The 22,000-nt window shown below is 35.0% G+C and overlaps 1 protein-coding gene across 2 annotated transcripts in view; it reads right to left on the reverse strand.

Moving 5' to 3' along the window:
* Nucleotides 1–4,823: 4,823 nt before the first annotated feature.
* LOC130645596 (uncharacterized) overlaps nt 4,824–22,000 on the reverse strand; it is a 63,397-nt gene continuing 46,220 nt past the window's right edge. For both annotated transcript variants that reach the window (XM_057451644.1, XM_057451638.1), the window contains 3 exons: nt 21,451–21,490; nt 18,685–19,006; nt 4,824–5,860 (listed from right to left, as the gene is read on the reverse strand). In XM_057451644.1, the coding sequence (XP_057307627.1) occupies nt 5,633–5,860; nt 18,685–19,006; nt 21,451–21,490 (590 nt within the window). In that variant the 3' untranslated portion in view covers nt 4,824–5,632. The remainder of the gene's footprint in view (nt 5,861–18,684; nt 19,007–21,450; nt 21,491–22,000) is intronic.

Below are 22,000 nucleotides of genomic sequence, written 5' to 3' on the forward strand. Positions count from 1 at the left end.
CCCAAAAACCTTCCAAGGTCAGCACGTTTAAACATAGGCTGACTCTTGTTGTTTACCAGGGTCTCGATTGCTCCATTAGGTACAGCATTAAACAGAGTAATTTGCGAAGACATTTTTGACCTGTAATGCCTAGGCTTCCCTTAAAAGCGGCAGTCGGACAGCTCTATGTTTTTGTGGCTCGATCGAGCAACAAAACTTCTAGCGCAGTAACACCCGGGTCTTAATATTTTATCATATAGTAGATTAAGGCAAAAGCCAACGACGAGCCACAGGCAATTAAAGTGATCCGGTTGTCGCGTTTCTCCCTCTCCTCATAGATATAGAGATCTACTTCCAAGTCCTCGATTGTTTGCTCCAATTTCTGGATCTCCTTCCCAAGCTTTTTCTTTAATTTTTCGACGCAAGACATATTTATTTAGTTAAAAGTCAAGGCAAAATGCTCCAATTTCTGGGGTGCTCCAGCCCCACATACAGGCAGGAGTGTTTGGACTTGCTCAGCCCGGCTTTAATCGGACTCCAATCGTAGATTATATTCGTTTCCTTATCCACCAGCTTCATATCTGACCTCTCGTGGGGATACCACATAAACAACTGTTTTTTCTGCCTTCCAAGGTTCTTTGGTAGAGGTATGTAGGACTGAGTTAACAACCAGAGGCTGTGCTTCTTATGCCTATCTGAAATAGCGAGCTCGAGTAGGGGTTGTCGACGCTTGTCGAGACTCTCGTCAGCGATCATATCGTCAACGATAAACAGAGTGTCCTCCCCCGCTAGCTGCTTCGAGAATTGCTCGATCCTATCAAACAACTGGTCTTTGGGATCTATAAGGAACACGTAGTTATCTTGCCACAGTGAGGACCTTTCCAAGTAGGCCTTGCTACAGCGGATGGTGGGACACAGGATCACGATGTTGTGAAAGTGTCGCTTATATTCATTCTCCAGTAGGTCGAGTACACGCTGAGTCTTCCCACACGAGGTAGGCCCCGTGAAGATTGCCGTATGTGGGTCTTTCACGATGTCTAGATTCATTTATTCTGTCTGCCATAGGCAGATAGAACCTTGTGGGGTACTTACTTAGGAGGCATCATGGGACGCTTATACCAACCTTGTTTTATCGCGTTATCATCGAATAATATCGCTCCTGTCATATATCCAGCGAGCTTTAACCCGTCCTCCATGTCCATCTTGGCCCCCGGTCTAGAAACTCCCAGCGCCTTTTTCGCACCCAGTCCCAAGATGGTAGTATACGATACTAGTCTGACAGATTCCCACAAGGAATCGACGACTTCTTTCTGATACTCCTTGCTGCTCATTTATATTATGATTATTTCATCTTGAAAAAGTCGATATCGGGCTGGGCTGTGGGCTTTAAAGGCTGTCGCTGCTCTGGTGCACGTGTTTCGGCAGGCTGTTGACCCGCTGCGGGCTGCTTACGCGTAAGGTAGTAGACTCCAGCAACTGCTATGCAAGCAAGTACAACGCCTCTGGCACTATAGACTGTGACCACCTGACTGTACAGAACTCGCTCCTGAAGAGGTTTTAACTGTAGATTCTACCGCACCTTCTTGTTGCTTTAGTTTCTCCTTCCTCTTCTTCATCAGTGCAGCCAACTTGTGACCCTGTGCGACTCTCCCTGGATGCTTTACTGGCTTTGTTATGACTCTTTCTTCTTGAATTTGAACTTCACTCATTTATTATGTGTATCCAGGGGTACACACAAAAAGATCTTGATCACTCATTCAGGTACTGATATATCACAGAGGGCCTTAAACCGTTTCTGCCAGCGTATGTTATCTGATGCATATGTAGAAGTTAAATTACATGCTTGTGGTGGAAATCGATCAGCTGCTGGTGTCAGGATTTCCAAAGCGCGTGAGTGGGAGTCACTGTAGATACCACAACAATCCGTGTACCGCGATTTTATTCTGCTATTGCCTAATGAATCTGCTATGATACTTCCCATTTCAAACACTTCACGATTGTCCATGTATATCTTTGATAGAATATTTCCCATTGTTTTCTTGCTCTTCATCAACCTTCTCTTCAACTACCTTGGACATGGAGAGTTGGCAGTGGTTTACAGTATGCGCAGCAATAAGCAGAGGTGCCAATAGCTTCCCGAATGCTGAATAAACTAGTATACCCAGATCCGCCATGCTTTCCCTGATAATCGGATCCTCTTCCAGGTCTTCGGGACTACCGAGAGGCACCACGTTGCCGACAGCTTTAATGTACATGCTAATGGCATGGGTTGACAGTGCTTTGGCCGTTTTCTCTCCCCTCTCCTGGAGCTCACGTTGGATGAAATCGGCATGTATCATGTATCTATCCTCGGGTGATGCTTTGTCAAGGAATGCTTCTGTACACTTCTTCGGCAGCAAGTGCTGTTTATCCTTACGTGCATCCTTCAAAGTCTGACGTTTGTCAATAGGTTTTTCACGTTGCTCAGGGGCTTTTGCTGGTGTATAAACTTCATCGAATATATCAGCGAGGTTAGACATATTTATTAATAGCCTCCTGTACTTCAGATAGCAGAGCACGAGAGCCACATACGGTAGGAGTATAGCGATCAGTAACAAGACTTCCAGCATTTATTGACACCCCTTAGCCGGTAGGTGATAATGACCTCTCGCGAGTGTTGATATCTGGTCCGATTGTACGATCCGCTTGTCATCTGCCCTATTAAGTGCCAGCTTGTTCACTTCCTGCGGGTAGATTTGATGCCCTTTATTCTGGATACAGACCCAGGTTTTGTATATGTCAATACCCTCCTCTAGAGAGCGCTGATAGTCTTCGAAGGTGATAGATTTGGCCGTGACACACTTCTTTACACCTTTCGCTTTGCGATCGCCACCCCCTTTCGTGATACTCTTGTAAGCATACAGCTTCGCCCTCAGGGTGATGAACTCTGTCATGATTTTACCACTTAGCTCATCCTTCATCAAGCCCACGACCTTCTTGTTTTTTCCAATGGGGAGAGGTCTGCCATCATCTTTGCTATAGGCACTCGTATCGAAACGTGTCTCGACATCATCAGCAATATCGCGGTAAAAGTCCTCTGTTCTGATGTGGTACACGAAAGAGTCCGTGTCCATATAGCATATCCGCAACTTGCTACCGTACTTTGGCTGCATGTACTCATAGTGGAAGTTGTACATCACGATTTTCGAGTAGTCTAAAATAGCTTGGCCAATATACACCGGCTTGTTCATCTTTACCTTACCCATTATCTTACCCATTTCCACGCCCATGAGGTGACTGCTGAAGTAGTTTCCGCCCTTGAAATTGGGCTTCATGACGAGTTTCGTGTACTTCTCCTCATTGGTGACCAACTGGATGTTGTGGTGGTTCCTCAGGTTTTCCATGGTCTAACCGAACACCGAGAGGTTCATAAGCTTGTAGAAGTCCTTCTCGAAATCATTTTTGGCGGCTGTTCTAAGCCCCGTGTTGTGATCGATATAGTCTCTCAGCCAGGGCTTCTGGTTAAACTGGATGACTCTGTGCACCTTCTTGAGCTCGAGCCCGTGTGCACCACGTACCTCCGCTTGTGTTTCAAATTTGGTATCAGTTTCTTCACTCTGTGAACCACCTTGCGCTCCGGTAGAAAGGGTAACTCAATGTGCTTGTCATGTAGCTTTTCAGGGTAGTTGATGTCAACTTCCAGGATATAACCATGCTTGTTGGCAGCGATAAGCTTGCTGATGCGCTTCTCGGTAAACACCTCAACGTTCGACAGCCATTTGAACCGTACGTGGGCAGATCTTGACGCATGGCCCAGCCGTAGAGGTTGTTGGCATCGAGGTACTGCAAGTATGACGACTCAACCTCCGGATCGTATTAGTCCCCCATGTAGTTGTTGTTGGTTTTGGCATATCTGTGCACAGCTTGGGTTATGCCTCCTCCGCTACCTCTTTCAAACATCAGCAGCATGTCGGAATCCGTGAGGAGCTCCAGCTTGATCTCGGTGTACTTCAACGCTGCTTTCCAAGCTAGACCAGGTGCACTTTAGAAGTGGGCGGGGTCGAGCTTGTAGTTATCCAGGCACTCTCCTCGAAAGCCCTGGAATATATCGGTCAATAGCATGACGTCTGTGGCCAGATACGTATCGTGATAATCTCCCATGGTGACCTTGAAGCCCCCTTATCGGATTCGGAGAATTCAGGATTTGTTGTTGTTGTTTACGTTGTTGTTGTTTACGTCGTCCGTCGACTGCGCTAGAACGCGACAACTCAAAAGAGTAGGATCCCATTTCCGTGCTTTTCGCCACGGGAATAGGATCCTACTCTTTTGCGTTGTCGCTGCGATCACAAGTGGAGGATCGGCCTTTACAGTCGATTTTCTATTAGACAAAATGTTTCCACGAGTTGAAGTCTGATCGACTTGTGTTTTTTTACCGCCTTGGGCTACTTCAACTTACGACCCTAGCTTTGCCCGCTAACAGTAACGTGTGGGTGTGTTCTAGCCTGTGTCTCACACCACTACATTTTTGCAAGTTCAAGATAGTACCATGGCATAAAACCTATTTATTTGAAACGACGGAACAACATCGTAGAAGTTCTGTACAAAACAGGCTACTGGCGAAATCGAAAGGTAAAGGGAAAAAAAATCACACGCGAACAAGAATCCGAAAGTCAATAAACTCAACAATCGTTGGCCATGCTATTTTTCCCTAAGGAAGAGAAAAAGTCATTTAAATATTCTGGCTGATGCATTTGAAGAGCAATATCAAAAACCGAACTTTTAATTCAAAAAGAATGTCGTTTTTTTTAGACTTCGGCGTAACGCACCAACATCACGGCAACCGAGAAAAACATTTCAACAAAAAGTAAATCCTTTAACTAAGTTTTTTCAGTAAGAATAATAAAATTATTTACATGTTAACCAGTTGGGCGGGTATAATACACAAACTAAAAACCTGTCTGATATAAATACATAAAAAGTGAAGAAAAACAAAGTCATTCTAAATTGCAATAATTTACGCTTTGGATTTTCATAGCAAGTAAATCAAAATGTAAAACTTTGCTGAAGTCTAGAGCAGTAATTGTAATTTATCCAAGACAGCTTAGGTCGGATAGAAAGTTCTGCTCACCAAAGAACTTAATTTGAGAGAATTTAAAGTGAGTAATTTTCCTCCAATAATAATAACGCATTTCAAACAAAAACTGCAATTTTTAGAATGTGAGTTTGTGGGATATTTGCAACATCACGGAAACTTGCGACTTTGCGATAAGTTTACGATAAGGCGGAAAATTTTTGAAATTACGAAATAATTGGTTGCAAAAAAAGCGCACCATATAAAAGAAACTGTCGGGTTAATTTCAAGATAGAAATATTATTGAGTCATAACCAAAATGCACATGCTGTAATTTCGCGATTGTTAAATTTTCTCACATTAAAGCAATTGCACGACGCCAGAATCGTCAAAACAAATTTCCTAATAGTTTTTTAAATAGTCTTATGCATGCAGCCACAGGATAAAAACTTTACCCTTTATTCCCTGATTTTCAAAATTTGGAATTTAATCGACAAAAAGCTTAGCAGAGCAATGATTAGTAAAATTATTTACTTATTTAATTCACACGCAAGTTAAAACGTATAAAATCTCTTCATCTCATAAAGCAACTTTTCTGTCAAGTTATTTCTTTTTGGTAAATGCCAATGCTTGGTCAAACTGATTCAAATATTTCGCCAACGAAGACGGCATACCATATGTGACGTTACTAACGTGCGACATATTCGTGTGCGACATGGCGGAAGTTTCGGACCTATTAACCGGCTGACCAATTTTGGATAAATCAGCAGCAAACATAACACCCATCCCACCAATGCTTTTGCGCCCATCTCCATCCACAATAGTTGAATTCTGTCAGAAAAATAAATTATATAGTTTAATAATAATTAAAAAATTATTTTTAACAATATTTTTTATCGTAATAAGGCAGAAAACTTACGAATCTGATACAAAATTGCGGGAATTTGGGGTGAAGGAAGGTCTTTTCTTTCTGCTATTTAAATCACACGTACGGAGTTGTGTGATATGTTGGTTTACCCTCTCATCGCGGCGCGAATTTGAGGACAATTTTATCACACTGGATTCGAATCAGTGCTATTGCTCATTTAACTGGATTAAAAAATCTCTATTATTTTCTCGCGTAAACGAAAAGCTGATGCTGGTGCTTTTCTGAAATAAAGTTATAAGGAAAAAAATCTTTATCTTTAGCTGTTTTTATTGAAGCATGGCCCGTTGTTGTTGTTGTTGTGTTATCAAGGAGTTTTTGAACTTTTGCAAGTAAAAATGAAATTAAGTTAAAAAATATGTGAAAAAATGAATTTTCGCTCGCTCTTTTGTGTTTCTCCATCAGGGAGGGGAATTTCGGACATTTTAAGTCGTGTATACATCGTGAAAAACGAACATCTAAAATTACTCGTAAAGAGTTTTTTGCAACCTGACATTTACAACAATAGCCTATTAAAAGATGTGCAGAAGGTGTTAAGCGAACTACCGACAACTCATTAAGTATTTATACCCTGTTAAAAGAAAAATCTGTTGTGCTGAATGTCAGTTGGTATAAAAAAACAAACAAACTTTTGAAACAAATTAAAATTAACCAGAATAAAAAAATTCGAAAAAGACTCTAGAACACGTTAGAACAAAACTGACCGAGGAAAAGGTTTTTTTGCGACATTAAATCTACCCATCTCGAAGAAAGTTTAAAAAGTATGCTGAATAATTTAGCTTGTTTGGATAATAATATCCACATCGTGATCGTTAAAACTTATAAAATGTTCAAAGTGAGATTCACACATATTTTTTTATTCGCCTTTCAAAAGAAACTGTGTTTGAACTTTGCTGACCAAAAGAAGTAAACTCTTTTTTATCCTACTTCCAATCAACATTTTTGAAAAAAAAAATCAGAAGTTGGTAGAGAATATCAAACTCCACATCTTTTTGAAAAAAAAAATAAAAATATTTATACCCTTACAGTATCCTTAAAGTAAAGAAACACACTTTGTATAAAAGTAACGTAATTTCAGAAAATAACAAAATACCTTGTTGCGCACAAGTATCACGTTTCTAAATTACGTGGAATTGAAACTGGTAACTAAGTAGTTTTTTTACGTGTAAGTTGTTTCTAATTCCTTTTTATTTCTCTAATAAAAAAAACTAAATAAGTTTTATATTTTTGGAAAGATTATTTGTTACACCTTCTAATGATATAAGAATAAAAAAATGTTGCCTTATTTTAAAAATCATGATCGTTTCGTTAACAGTGGCATTAAAGACAATTTTTTCCTATATATACAGAGGGTGGAACTCGATGGCTAAAATATTCTCATATCAGCAGCAAAAATTTTAAAATCATAACGCAGAACCATATTTTTTCAAAATTACCCAGGGTTCCTCGACGTTGTCCATCGTATTATCTAGCTCCGAAATTTGTGAACGCGACACAACTTAACTACGAGGTTAAAAGCTAGGGAATCATGACTTGGAACTGAAAACAATGCAAAGAAGAGGAAGTTTTGAACAATTTTTTTAATTGAATTTACACATATTTGAGGCACCCTACAGAAAACCCTTTCTGATGTCTGATGACGAGGGATGGTCACATCTGGAAAATATTTATTTTTGTGATTTTGAGCTACCTAGTACCATGCCAGCACTCCAAGGGCACATTTGTTATTAAATAAAAGTACAAGTAGCTATATACATTATGTTATGTCATTTTAAATAAAGATAGGTAGTTATTTGGACCTCCTATAACAATTAACAATAAGACTTGAGTATATAGCTAGGTAAGTATGCAAGACATTGTATGTTGGTTGGATATGTTGTCATGACAAACAGAACCCTTTTTTTCATAAATCAATTTCTACAAATGTTTAGGTTTCTTTTATCAAACAGGAACCTATTTTTCATAAATAAATTTTTTGAAAAATTTGGGAAACAATAACATGAAGTGATATTCACTTGTAGTGGGAAGACTTAGCACAAGGTGAACTGCGTGAGGGCACTTAGTATATGTGTCACAAATCCAGTGGAGTGCTTATAGCAATCAGCAGTAAAGGTATAATAACCAACATTCACAGAACTTATGATGAAGCCTATTGCTACTTCTGCAAAGCAAATACAGTTGTTTAGTATTTTTCATTTTGCAGAATAAGTTCCCGTGGATATTCAAAAATTAATTGTGAGTAGCACAAGGTTAAGCGATTAGTGCAAGTAACCATGTCACCGATTCAGGTGGACACAAAAATAACTTTCTAACAACTTTGTATTTATACAGCATGAAGTTTAGATTAAGTATTTACCACTGTGCTTTAAAAGCACATTCCCACTTTCTCTGGGCTAGCTAAGGTATTTGGTCCTAAACCTAGGACACATTTGATCTGTCTGACTTACTTTAATCCTGAGAATCACTTTTAATTTTAAATAAACGCCCCTCCCTCATCAGGGGCGTTTATTTGAGGCTATATTAAAAGTATACTTGCTTACTTACTTTTTTCCTAAATCTTAGGTTTAAGGTTGGAAATTTAGCTTTCGCTTTTGAAGTTCATTCTCTAAAGCATGTGAATATCTTTTATTTTCTGTTGTGAAGATATATATCATGTGTATCCTTAAAAACTGCAAAAAAGACGAAGTGTAAAAAATTTAATAAACGCCCGGGGCGTTTATTTCGAAGCATTACGGTATGTGAGAATATTTGGTTTTAAATCTAAAAAATTTTCAGCTAGAAATTTGAAAAATTATAAATCACAAAATCGCAAAAGTTTTTCTCAAAACTTTTAATTTTAGATGATGCGAAATTTCCTGCAGGTGTACTTAAATATGCGTAAAAGAAGGCCAAAAACTGTGATGTAATACATCTTTTCACAGTTTAAGGACACGGTAACCCCCTGAGACACATACTCAGTATATTTAAAATATCCCCTCTGCTCGCTATAGTATGCCTAGCAAATATATATATATTCTGAAAGCCAAATAAATTATCTCTAGAATGATGATAAAATATTTTCATAAACAAAATCCAAAAAGTAGAAAAAAAATTATATCCGAAAATTCACCCTTCCAGTTCATTTTGTCGAACACTCCCCTCAATAAAATTTTTGTTCATTGAAAAAAATATCATTGCGAAGCTCTTATTCAGCTCTAAAAAACTTTGCTTTTTTTACTCAAAACAACACGTGGTTCCAAAAATATAGCATATTTTGTGTTACAATAGTTGTTTTATGACTGATTTATCCATTTTTAAGAATGCTAGATCAATAACTCGATATTTCCTCACTTTCTGCGTTAGAAAAAGCAAAGTTTTGTAGCCAAAGATATAATTGTCGCAACAAAATTGTTTTCGTACAATTTCGACAAGATGGAGGGGAGTGTTCGACAAAAATATATACCGTTACGACAGAAAATTTATTTCGAGAAAAACCAAATCAAAGATCTTTACTTTTACCTGCAAGAACATGGTTACACCCACTTAAACGTTATGAATAATTAATAGCTCATGAATATTTAATTTAAAATTAAAGGTAAAGTGTTTTCGCAGAACTTTGGGCCTAGTTATAGTTAAACACACAACAGGATAACATAACATAACAGGATAAAAGCGAAAAAAATAAAAGAAATAAATTAAATAATATATTTGTATAAATTATTAAAGTGTAAATGTTTCCTATGTTATATGTGGAGATGCAATTTTTTATTCGTTCTGCATAACTCTCTTTAGTTATTATACAGATTAAATATATTTGAGGAATTTTAAACTTTGAGTACACTATTAAAAACATTAAAAGACAAAGAAGTTTTTTCTTCATTTTATCCCTCTTAACAATAAATATTTTTGATTCTTTTTTAAAAAATATCAGGAAAATATGCCAAAGAATCAAAATTTAAAAAAATGACCCTGAAGGGGGTTACCGTATCCCTAAGTTGTTCGCTCATTTTCTGTACTGAAAAAAAGAAGTAAACAGAGTGAATTTAATAGATGACTTGCGAATTTTTACAAATCCCGTACATGCCTGCGCGTCTATACAGGAAATAAAAGAAGGACTGATAACAAAGCAAAAGAAAAAGAAAAAGGAAACGTGTGTATCATCTCAAAGTTGTTCCTTTTGCATTAACCCAAACGTTAGTTAATCAATGTGGTACTTCTAGTACTAATGACGAGACTTCTTCCATTTGTAAAAAGCAAACTTTTACCTTTTAATCTTTTTCGTCAAAGGGATTTCTAAATCGAAACCTAATAAACCTAAACAAGTTTTATCTGCAGAGCATTGGTACACCCTTCAGGTTTTTTTAACGGTATTGGGAAATATAATGTAGCACTCACTACGACAAGCTCTACACCTCTGATTACAATTATTCTTCCCATTGTAACTTCCGAGAGAACGTCTAAAGTTTATCGTTTTACATTGTAAAACGATAAAATTGTTAAAATTAATACTTTACTTGCTGACATAAGTGATTTTGTTGATGAGAATGAAATCGACTCATTTGTCGCTGTTATTTCGGATATTGATGTTTTTGTTGAAAAAATCGAGATTAAAAGGTCAAATTTGCGTTCGCTTTCTAATCAAATCAAATTAAATATAGGTGAAACTAAATTCGAAACAGAATTCGCCAAAAACGTTGAAATGTCTTTTGCTAACATCAAAACTTATATCAAGTTTGCCAAAGATCTGAGAAAATCAATTAGAACAAAAGAGAAAGCCGATTTCACCAATAAAAAAATTTTAAGGCGAGTGTAAAGGAAAGTGCGCATGATTTTTATAATCAAAATATAATCTCTAAATAACAATTTCATAACCTGATATGTAGATATTTTGGAAGCTCTTATTTTTCTCAATTGAGTGATATAATTTTTTTGGAAAAATATTAAGGTCGTTTGAGGTTTAGGTGTATATAAAATTTACCCCAGTCTCTCCTAACTGATGTTTCTCTTACAAAACGGCTGATTTTTTTTCAAAATTTTTTGACTATTCTTCCCAGCTGTGCTGTATCTAAAAAGGGTTATTACTATTTCATATTCTTCCAAATGCTACTTTTTCAACTTGTTTTCTTTTACATAGACGGCTGTAAAAAAATTTAAACACGTTTTTACAAAAAAATAAAAAAAACCTTTATGATATATTATTTAGCTTTATCTCAAAACAGCTCTCCTACACAAACGTTATTTAGTTTTGTAAGAGAAAGTTCAAATGTAGATACCATTTTATCAAAAAATAAACACTGAGAAAAATATCAGCTCTTCAAAATTGTTTTTTGTTTTGAAGGAAATATGCGCACGTGAGCACATATGACACAGAAAGAGTGTTACAAAGATCATCACAGCGTTATTAGCGAGTAAACATAAACAAACAAAATAAACAGAGATCCAGATGGAATTTTTGAAAAAAAAAATCATAATTTAAAAGTTTAGTATATTTTGCCCTGATTTCACGAAAAAAAAAACAAAAAAACAAAAAAAAAACCGAAAAAAAATCACTTTTTTCCTTTACACTCGCCTTAAAAGAAAAACATCACTTCGAAATTATGAAACAAAAAATTGAAACTTGGTTTTGTCATCAATAAAATTTTTCGCATAATAAATGAACTTTCAAAAGATTTTCAAGTCAACAAAGACACATCAAACGATAAAATAGCTATAAAGGAATCAAATTTACAACTTAAACTTTGTCAATGTGAAAAATTAGCAAAGAAAATCCAGTATTTGTTGGACACTGTCCCGCCTGAATATCCAGATAAGGAAAGTGTTTTGCAAACGATAAGTAGCTTACAAAAAATTAAATTTTCAGAAGAAAAAATATGTCGAAAATCTTAAAACTGAAATTCAAACTAGGGAGTTATCAAAAGAGAAAGTGTTTAGTTCATCAAACCTTACATAAAATTGGAGAAATTCAGAGGTTATGAATAAAAACTTGATATTTATTCATGTCAATCCATGTTTGAGAAGCTTTGTTCAAAAACAACACCTTCAAAATTGTTACCAGGCTTACTTAAAAATAATCATCTTGACGAACTTTAGGGAAATTTGGATTAGATTAAAAAGAGCATTTGGTAATTCCAAAACAATGCTTCAAAAGAAACTCGAAGATGTTAAGAGATTTGGTCCACTATGTAAATTAAAAAGTCCCAATACTTTACAACATGATTTATCAAAACCTATTACATATACTCCAGGATATTCTTTCTCTGTCCAAAGTTTATAATTTCCAAAATAGGCTTTACTTTGGTGATGGTTTAAATATGATGTACCATATTATGGAAGATGCGAGAGTTACCAGGTGGTTGTCTTCTATCTGTGAGGAAAATTTACAAGAACCTGAAATGTGGGAGAGATTGATTTTATTTCTTGAGAAGAAACTTACAACAAGAGAAGGCTTTGGTTGCTAGGCATCAGGCTAATAAGTACGAAAAAGATGAAAATAACTATCGCAATGATTCGATAGATAGGTACAAGTCACCATATAAATGATGGGCAAAAGGATGAGGACGCAATATGTTACATCTGTAATGAATTTTCTAGTATTTATATTGCAACCAATGGGCAAAATGGTACTAAAATTATTCAGTACTTTGCATGTCTAAAGTTTGCTGAAATGACTCCCGCAGAAAAATGCAACACTATTAAGTCTAGAGGTTTATGTATTCAATGTCTTTTTCCAGGAGCATTACAATCAACAGGTAAACATTCACAAGAAAAGTGTCATCGCGATTTCGTATGTCCTCATTCTCACCACGACACATACACAGTGAAAAAACACGTTTTGGTATGTCAAGACCACTGTTAGACCAATCAAGATGCTCTTCAGAAGTATAAAGAAAGATGCATCCTTAGACAAAGAGTACCTTTGCTTGAATTTGGAAAGAACATCAAGCTGTCATTTCATATCCAATCAGCTTACGTATCACTGAAAGGTAATGCTAAATGTAACTCTGAAGTTATCACTGAACATGCGTTCATCATACTCCAAACAATCAAGGTACAAAATGAGACGTATACCATATTCTTTGATAATGGATGTGGAGATTTCGTATGCAGATATGATGCATTTAAAAGAATAAATAGCATTCAAGAGCTGGTCCAGTTACACTTACAGTTGGCAATTTAGAAACTGAATCACCACATGGCATCTATAGCGTGACGTTACCACTACATGACGGAAGACATGCAGCCACGACAGAAGTTTGCATAGATTGTATTACAAGTGATTTTCCCTTGTATCCTTTGAAAGGAAAAGTATTAGACGACATTCAAAACCATTATAACCATCATGGAGGTATAATAAAAAATCTACCATAGTTACCAGAGTCCGTAGAAAGCCAAACCGACTTTACGATTGGAATCAAGTACCTGCGATATTATCCCGAGATGGTATTTCAATTGTCTTCAGGTTTGACAATTTATCGATCCCCTTTTTGAATGCATCCGGTCGCAGAGAAGTAGTAGAAGGTTCACATTCTGTGTTTACAGAAATACACAAATTTCATCATCATAATCGATCGAATATCAGCCAACAATCGTACCCTAGTCAGCAATATAGTCTATATATATATTGGGCTATCAAGTCAACCCAGATGTAGCAATTCTAAACGACAGACAGTCATCAATTTGTGCACCAGCTGTCAGTAGAAAATCATGAAATTCCCGACCGTTACGTCGTCCGGAAAAAGAAAATATTCTATCAGGTAGAAGAAGTTGGTTTAGAAATCAAATATAGATGTGTTGATTGTAGATCATGTCAGAAATGCAAAAATGGGAAAAAATTGAAATTCTAAGCTTAGAGGAAGAAGTGGACAAGAATTAATAGATCGATCAGTTTCAGTAGATGAATAAAGTAATCTCACAATTGCCAGATTACCATTCATTTATAACCCTGCAGTAAAACTTGTCCAAACAAGAAAAAAGCATTGAAAGTTTGCTACAGTCAACTCAGAAAACTAAACACATCTCTTAAAGATAAGGAAGATGTGATCAATTCAGAAAAGAAAACTCACTTGGATTTGTAGAGTTTGTGCACAATCTTACACCGACACAACAACAGTCATTAAAACACCAACTCCAAAACTACATTCTCTGGTGAGCTGTGTGGGGAAAGTCGTTTACAACACAATGTTGACTTGTGTTTGATACTGACAGTGGAATAAGTTTAAATGACATACTTGCTAAAGGCACCAATAACATGAATAAATTGCTGGTAATTATCATACGTTGGTTTAGTCATTCAATCGCTTTTCAGACAGATGTACAGAAAATGTACAACACCGTCAGGTTAATAGAGCAAGAGTGTGTCTGCAACGTTACATTTTACAGTCTGAATTGGATATCACAAAGCTACCAGTTGAAAAAGTAATTAAAACCCTTATATACAGTGTCAAATCCAGCGGAAATCAGGTGGAAAAGGGATTAAGAGATACAGCCAAGCTCTCTTAATGTGAATACCCTGAAATACGTGAAATGATTCATAACGATTTCTATGTTGACGAGTGTCTTTCTGGAGAAAGATCATTATCACAAGCGTATCAAAGAGCAGATAAATTGACAACCGTACTTAGCCATGGGGGGTTTATGTTAAAAGGTTTTTTATGAACTTCACATTTCGAAATGATGAAATAAATAAATACAATTCGGTTCACAGCATTAGTACCGTCTGATGCCGTAAATTTAGATGAAAATACAATCGATACTGCAGATGTTAGTCAGTCAATCGCGTGTTCTACTATTTATGCTCGTTCCCTAAAAAAGGATAATTTTAGAAAAAAAAAACTCAGCCGAGAGCCAAATTAATTAATACCAACTTAAATGCACACACAGGCTTTGTTGTAAAAGATCTTTTGAAAAATACCATATTGGATCAGTCAAACTAACCGACAGTCAAATTGCTTTGTTTTGGATAACAAATGAGAAAAATCCTCTCAAAACTTGGGTGAGGAATCAAGTAATTAATATCAACAGATTTAGCAAATGTGATGATGGGATGTATGTCAAAAGTAAAGATATGATAGCCGATGTTCGAACGATGTTCGAGGTGCTTAGATATCATTCCAGGATCTACATGGATTCAAGTGGATGAAGTCAGACGTATCCAAATTTCCTGCATACAACGTTAACACACTTAATTTGAAAGGAGATTTATCCGAAACAGTAAAAGAAATTGCACAACATGAAGAATCACCAGATGTACTTGTTTTCACAGGTTCAAGAAAAATATCTGACAAGGTAATATCCAGGCACAAATTGTCAAATTATGTTACCGATCCAATGAAACACAGATTCAGTCAAGTTATCCAATTACTTGGACTTGTTTACAGATTTATCAGTAACTGTGAAAAGAAATGTTTTACTACAAAAACAAATAACTCTCAAGCGAAAATAATTATCTTGTCCAGTGATGACTTAAAGGCTGCCAGAGAACACTTTTGGAAGAAAGCAACCGCTGAATTTAAGAAATTCGCAAAAAAGATGCATATGCTAAGATATCAAAAGAAAACAACAACAAACAGTATTATACAGGACGTATTCTACCAGATCAGAAGTTCACTAACTCAAGCAATATGACAGATGTTATGTTAGATTTCACAAGTTCCACGTTTTTTGTACCAATTGTTGATAAGTATCCACCTATTGCTCATAGTATAATCAATGAGGTTCATTGGTACCACCCTATTGCTAAGCATTCCGGTATCGAAACTGTTCACGATACGTCATGAAGCAAGTGTATATAATCGAAGGTAGAGGACAAGTAAAAGTTATCAGAAAAAAATGTGAAACATGTCGATATCTACTCAAACGCACTTTCGAAGTTGCTATGGGGCCAAACTCCAATCATAATGTTAATATTGTTCCTGCGTTTTACGTGTGTCAAGTCGATCTAGCTGGCCCATTCTTGTCATATTCCCCACACAACAAGAGAACCACTGTAAAAATTTGGTACTTGGTGTTTTGTTGTACCACAACATCAACCATAAACATAAAAGTTATGGAAGATTACAGCACCTCAGGTTTCATCCAAGCGTTTATTTAGTTTTAATGTGAGGTTGGATATCCAAAAATTCCTTTACCAGACAAAGGAAACCAATTAGTGAGTGGATGCAAAAAACATGAGAATTTCGTTTATGGATTTAAAGGGTAGACTTCACAAAGAAACGAGCATTAAATTCAAGACATACCCTATTGGGGGACACTTTATGCATGGTAAAGTCGAAAGAAAAATCAAACAAGTTAATGAATCTATATTAAAATCAAATCAAAATGAGAGACTTTCATACTCCAGTGGGAGACTCTGGGTACAGAAATCGCTAATTGTATTAATGATCTCCCCTGATTTTGAAAATGCTGATCTGATCACACCTAATCGTTTACGCCTCGGTCGCAACAATGACAGGTTACCAGTTAGTCCTATTGCCTTAACTGATAAGCCTTGGAAATTTATTGATCAACACCGTAAGATATATTTATTTTAGTTATTGTTTATTTTAAATTTATGCGTTGTGTATTTCTTCGTATTTTCATATTTTCTGTGTTAGTTTGAACCTTGTTTGGTGCGAAAAGTTACAAACATTTCTATCAGGGTTTTTTGTCATCCTGTGAAAACTAACAGCCGTCCTTTATATATCGCATTTCGTGTTTCCATAACACGCCGTTTTTTTCGCGTACAAACAGACAATATACAGCTATTACTAGATTTATAATACATAATTTTTTTGAAGCATGACATTTTATAAGTATCCATTGGTTTAAATTTGGTCATTTTTTAAACATATACTAAGCATATGTGAACCCTGAGAAAATGTGAAGTTTTTATGCTTTTTTTTTCGTAAGCAGTTTTTCTTTTTCTTCTTTGTCTGAATTAACCAGTATGTAGTAAGATTTAAGTTGTAATTACTGTTCAAAATTCATATGTAATATTTTTTTCAATAAGCATCTTTTGATCCTGATGATGTGTTTTTCATAAGCATATTCCATAAATATTTTTGCCATTAAGCATAACCTAAGCATATTTGGAGTCTTATTTTAGCATCTCAATTGCTTATAAAAAACATGTAATAGCCATATTTTGTTCAAAATGGTTACACGCAGCTTTTTTCAGGAAATCCCGGTAAAACCCCACAGAACTCAATTTTTACAGATAAAGGAAGATGAAACAATCTGAGAAGGCCATTTTAAAATCTTTGGCGTTGACATTTGTTAAGTCTGTTTTGTCTTCTAAAAGGTTTTTATTTTTGATTTTTTATGTTTTTACATGTCAAGACAAATATATGGTCACACTTTTTAGTTACATACAAATCTTGGACTCACCAAGCATCCTGTAAAAAGCCAGCTAGCTAGCTATAGCTAGCCTTACTTATTCATATTATTTTAAAGTTTCTACTCATTTTTTTTGTTTTGCTTTTTGTTTTTTATCCTAGCCAACATTACTTATTTTTATTCTGGGTTGTGGCTAGCTCTTTAGCTCTGGAAATAAAGCCAAAGTAGTCAAATGCAGTTCGGTTACAACAAAATTCTTATGCTAAATGTAGTTAGGTTACACCTTTTAGCTACACCTTTTATTACTGTCATGAAATACTATCCGGCAAAATAAAATGAGTGATTTTTTTAGCTTGACGGGCTAACAACGAGTTGTTTCTGTGTTTTTTATTTATATTAAAGTTCCATTTAAGTTTTTTTTTAAAAGGGTATTACGCCTATGTCTGCTGAACACGGTTTATTTGTACTAAGCACACAGTCTGGTGTCACAATTATTTCAACGTTTACGGAAACTATTATGCAAAAAATAATAATAGTGACCGATTGTTTTTGCTACGATGGGGTAACAACGGGTTGTAAACTGTGTTTTTATTTCAGCTGAAGTTGCATTAAAATGATTTTTTTGTACTGCATACCTGCACAAGTGTTCCACCTAAATGTGTGACACAGTTGAGGTTCTCATTAAGCGATCCATTCAGGGTGTAATGGCAGGACGCACAGTTACTTCTGGCTTAACCTGACTTTTTTACGCCGAGTCCATGGCTAGTCGTAACATAAAAGACTATAATGAAACTGCCATCATAACTCAAGTAATTAATCGATAAAATATCTCACTGAAACCTGTGAGATAATACATTGATAAATATGGAAAACTTGTGATAAAAAGTAGCGTTTTGTACACCTTAAGTACAAAATTACCATTCCAATAGTTTTGGCAAACTGGTCATTATAAAATTTTTAGGGTTAATTAAGGCCGCTTGTTTAATCCCAGGATTTGTAGGGTCTGCTTAGACACCCTGCTATAATTCTTTTGACCTGATGAATTTTAAACGTTCGTGGGATGTAACGATTTTCATCTGCGGGTACAATTTGGGTGGGTTTAAATAACACTTTTATTTGCAACATCACTGTACAATTTTGTTTTCGTGCACTAAATGTTTTATAAAATCTGAGTGAAACTATTAAGCTTAAAGAAATTAGTAAGACGTAAACAAAATTAAATTTTTTAATTTGGTATGGTAATTGTTAAATTAAAGAAACCACATCCTTCAAAATTGGTAACCACGCTTACTTTGTCAGGGATAGAAAAAGTCTATTTTTTACTGACTGTATGCAAACCCTGCGACCACTAAGAAAATGCAAGTTAAATAAGTTCACTGCCCTGAAAACAACGCTGCTGAGTGTCACCAGGGAAAAAGTTTCTGAGAAACAACCTTACCATTGGAGCACTTCGAGATGGTGTTTTCATCATGTTATTCCTCTTGTTGAACAGCGATTTTTTTTTTCGACCAAGATACGACACCGTAGATTCGCCTACTAACCGAGATGAGTTCGAAGACTGCAGCGAAAGACGCGAAATATCATTGTTCACTTTTTTTGATTTTTTCGTAACAGGCTCTAAGGGAGGTCCCATAGTTAATCGGTCAGTCTCGGTAACTTTCTTCAATGCAAAGGGTTTCGGAAGTGACGTTTCATCCTTTTCCACTTGCTTTGCGACTTGAGACAAATTTTTATCGCGATTTAGTCTGCTCGCCAACCTCCTGAGGTAATAAAGATATTAAAATAATAAAATATTCTTGTAACTAAAAAAACTCTTGTTGTTTCTATCTGCAAACACTGAATATTGATCATTAATAGAGAGGGTTGGAGTAAGGTGCTACTTGGGAAGGGGGTGCAGTAGGGAGGCCATTAAAGAGCAACAATGACTGCAAAAAACAAAATACAATATTAAAGTTGCAAAAATTTCGTTAAAATTTAATGTTATGTGTTAATAGATTTAGTATTAGTATTAATTAAAGTAATAATGTTAAGGTTACTGTAAAGGTAACAATTTTTTTTAGTTTTTTTGCAAATAATTTATGACATATAGAAGAAAAATTCCTTTCGAATGACATATTTTATATTCCATGAAAATATTTTTGGATCCATTCACACACCATATCTATCCCAAATATTTCACGGCAGGTCGTGTTTCATAATTCTTCATCTGCTGCTGGCTAGCTCATTCATATATTTTCTTCAAAATTAAACCATCTTTACCTGCTGGACAGTTATTCCTCCATCATATGATATATTTATTTTTCCTCCATCATATTATTTATATTTGCAACATTAATTTATTTTATGTGCTGTCTGTGACAGTTTCTTATTTATTTCAATACGCACTTAATGCTGGACATTCACGCTGCAGGTCAGGCTTGCTATCTCATATTATTATTTATACTTTTATACTATTGTTTTTTCTAATAACACTATTATGCTGGACATTTTATATTACAAATGGTGCTAAGAAATCAAGAATCACTGTGAGCGACCCCTTGTTTTTTGTCTATTAATTTGCTAGTATCTGATGGATGCAAAAATTTAAGTTTAGGCACAGATAAAAAATTTTTATATATATATATATCACGCTGTAGGTTAGGCTTGCTATCTCATTTATATTATTATTTATACTTTTATACTATTGTTTATACCAATGACACTATTATGCTGGACATTTTATATTACAAATCGTATCGTAGCTGTTATTTGAAACTCGACATATGGTACAAACCATCAGATCCCTTTTGACTTGTGACAATTGTAATTAATTATACCAACAACAAACACACCTATGACGGTGGGAATTAGCTACTCCTGCTGGGCATCCAGTGCAAATGAAACTGTTTAGAAATAATTGCCCGAAACAGTTGCACCGGTATCAGGTGTTTTCTTATTCATTTTGTTGTTCTTTTCCTTTTTTCAAAAAACAGGTTGCATAAAGGTACACATGGCAAAACTTTCGTTCGGAAATGGTTAGTCAAATATAAAAAATACAAAAAAACAGAAAAAACTATAAAATTTAAATAAATATCCTCTCTTTTTCATCTTCTTTTTCTAAAATGACAGATAATAACTTATATATCTTATATATATATAAGATATATATATATATATATAACAAAATCTAAGTTATAGTGGTATGCATATGTGATCTGAGATCGCTAAAACTTTGAAGCCACTTGATGTAGATAATTGTCCTAACAATAACATAATCAACATTTTAAAAACATCATTTTAACAAATAAACATGTGAAAATCTGTGTATTTATGCGTCTATGTGCCATGCGTTCGGAAATCTGAATATTATTATTGTCTTGTAACCCTGACTTCTGTCTATTAATAATTCTGAACGCGTGCACGCATATTCAGCATAAAGAAAAAGTTTGCACTTCTATCATTTTTCTGATACTCAGTTCACACATTTTCTTAACACCTACAAAAATCTATAAAAACGAATATCTTGTTATTAAATTTTCGTATATATGCCTTCACGTTTGTGGTCTCTTTTTCTAAAAGCTTCTTATTGGCTTATTCAAATTTTCGGTAATGGAAAGGGGAATAAATTATGTACAAAAGGTTACCGATTTTTTTTGTATAAATTAGTTATAAGCGACTTATGACATCAAAAAGAAAAAAATATGCATTTTTTGGAAAATTATATATAATTACAAATAATTTCATAAACGTCGTTATTAGAAAAAAAATCGGGAACCTTTTTGAATTCAATTTATGCTAAATGTATTGATGCAAAAAAGAAGCAATTTTAAAATGTACGGTGAAAAAAAATGGTGTTTATTTAATTATAATTTCTTTTTGGAAAATCAACATCTCACGAAAATAACCCCATCAAATAAGTCTTTCATCAAGCCTTCAAAAACAAAAAAAAAAAAAAACAAAAAAATAAGAAAAAATATAAAAGTATTGATAAATTATAAGGGTTTTTCTGAGACTACTCATTAGGTAAGTTTTTTCCTTTACAGTAACCTTAAGTATTAAAAAAGAAAAAAAAGGTAGAAATTTTTTATTTAGAATTTTAACTTTTATGCACCTTATAAAAACATAAGACGCACACACCTTTAAATGGGGAAAACACATTTTCGCGCATCATGTTTATTGCAAATATTGGGTAAATTAAGATATTAAAAGAACAGACATTATTCACCTGAACTTTTTTGATACTGGCGTCTTTACATTCTCAATGACTGAAAAAGAAAAGCGAAATATATATATACTAGTCGATAAGGCCCGTGGAGAAATCGACCTAAGCAGAAGGACAATGGAAAAATAGGTTGTTTTAGATGTTTTATTGATGTCAGCAGTGCAGATCCAAAAACTGAAAATTTTTTTAAACGGCTTTAAAATTTTTCAGACGTCAGCAAAGACCTGCCACAACACAAATTTTCTTAAAAAACAAATTGTGTACCTGTTACCTTCATTGTATAGATCTTGAAACAAAAATGTATAGGATTATGTATCTTTGACATACGGATGCAGAGATATTGGGGTTTAAATGTTTTTTGATGACTTCATCAACACGTCCATTCCGAAACGGATTCTGGAACCCAGGTTTGGAAAACTTAACCAAATTGGTCCCAGGTGGTCCCTAGTTACCCACTTAGTGAAAAAAGACTGACGTCACCACCTCGTTTCCAAGTTATTTTGCCTCAAAGTTTAAGTGCACCGTAATGGGTTCATTAATTTAAATCAAGATA

The sequence above is a fragment of the Hydractinia symbiolongicarpus genome, chromosome 1, assembly GCF_029227915.1.
Source record: "Hydractinia symbiolongicarpus strain clone_291-10 chromosome 1, HSymV2.1, whole genome shotgun sequence".
Classification (NCBI taxonomy): domain Eukaryota; kingdom Metazoa; phylum Cnidaria; class Hydrozoa; order Anthoathecata; family Hydractiniidae; genus Hydractinia; species Hydractinia symbiolongicarpus.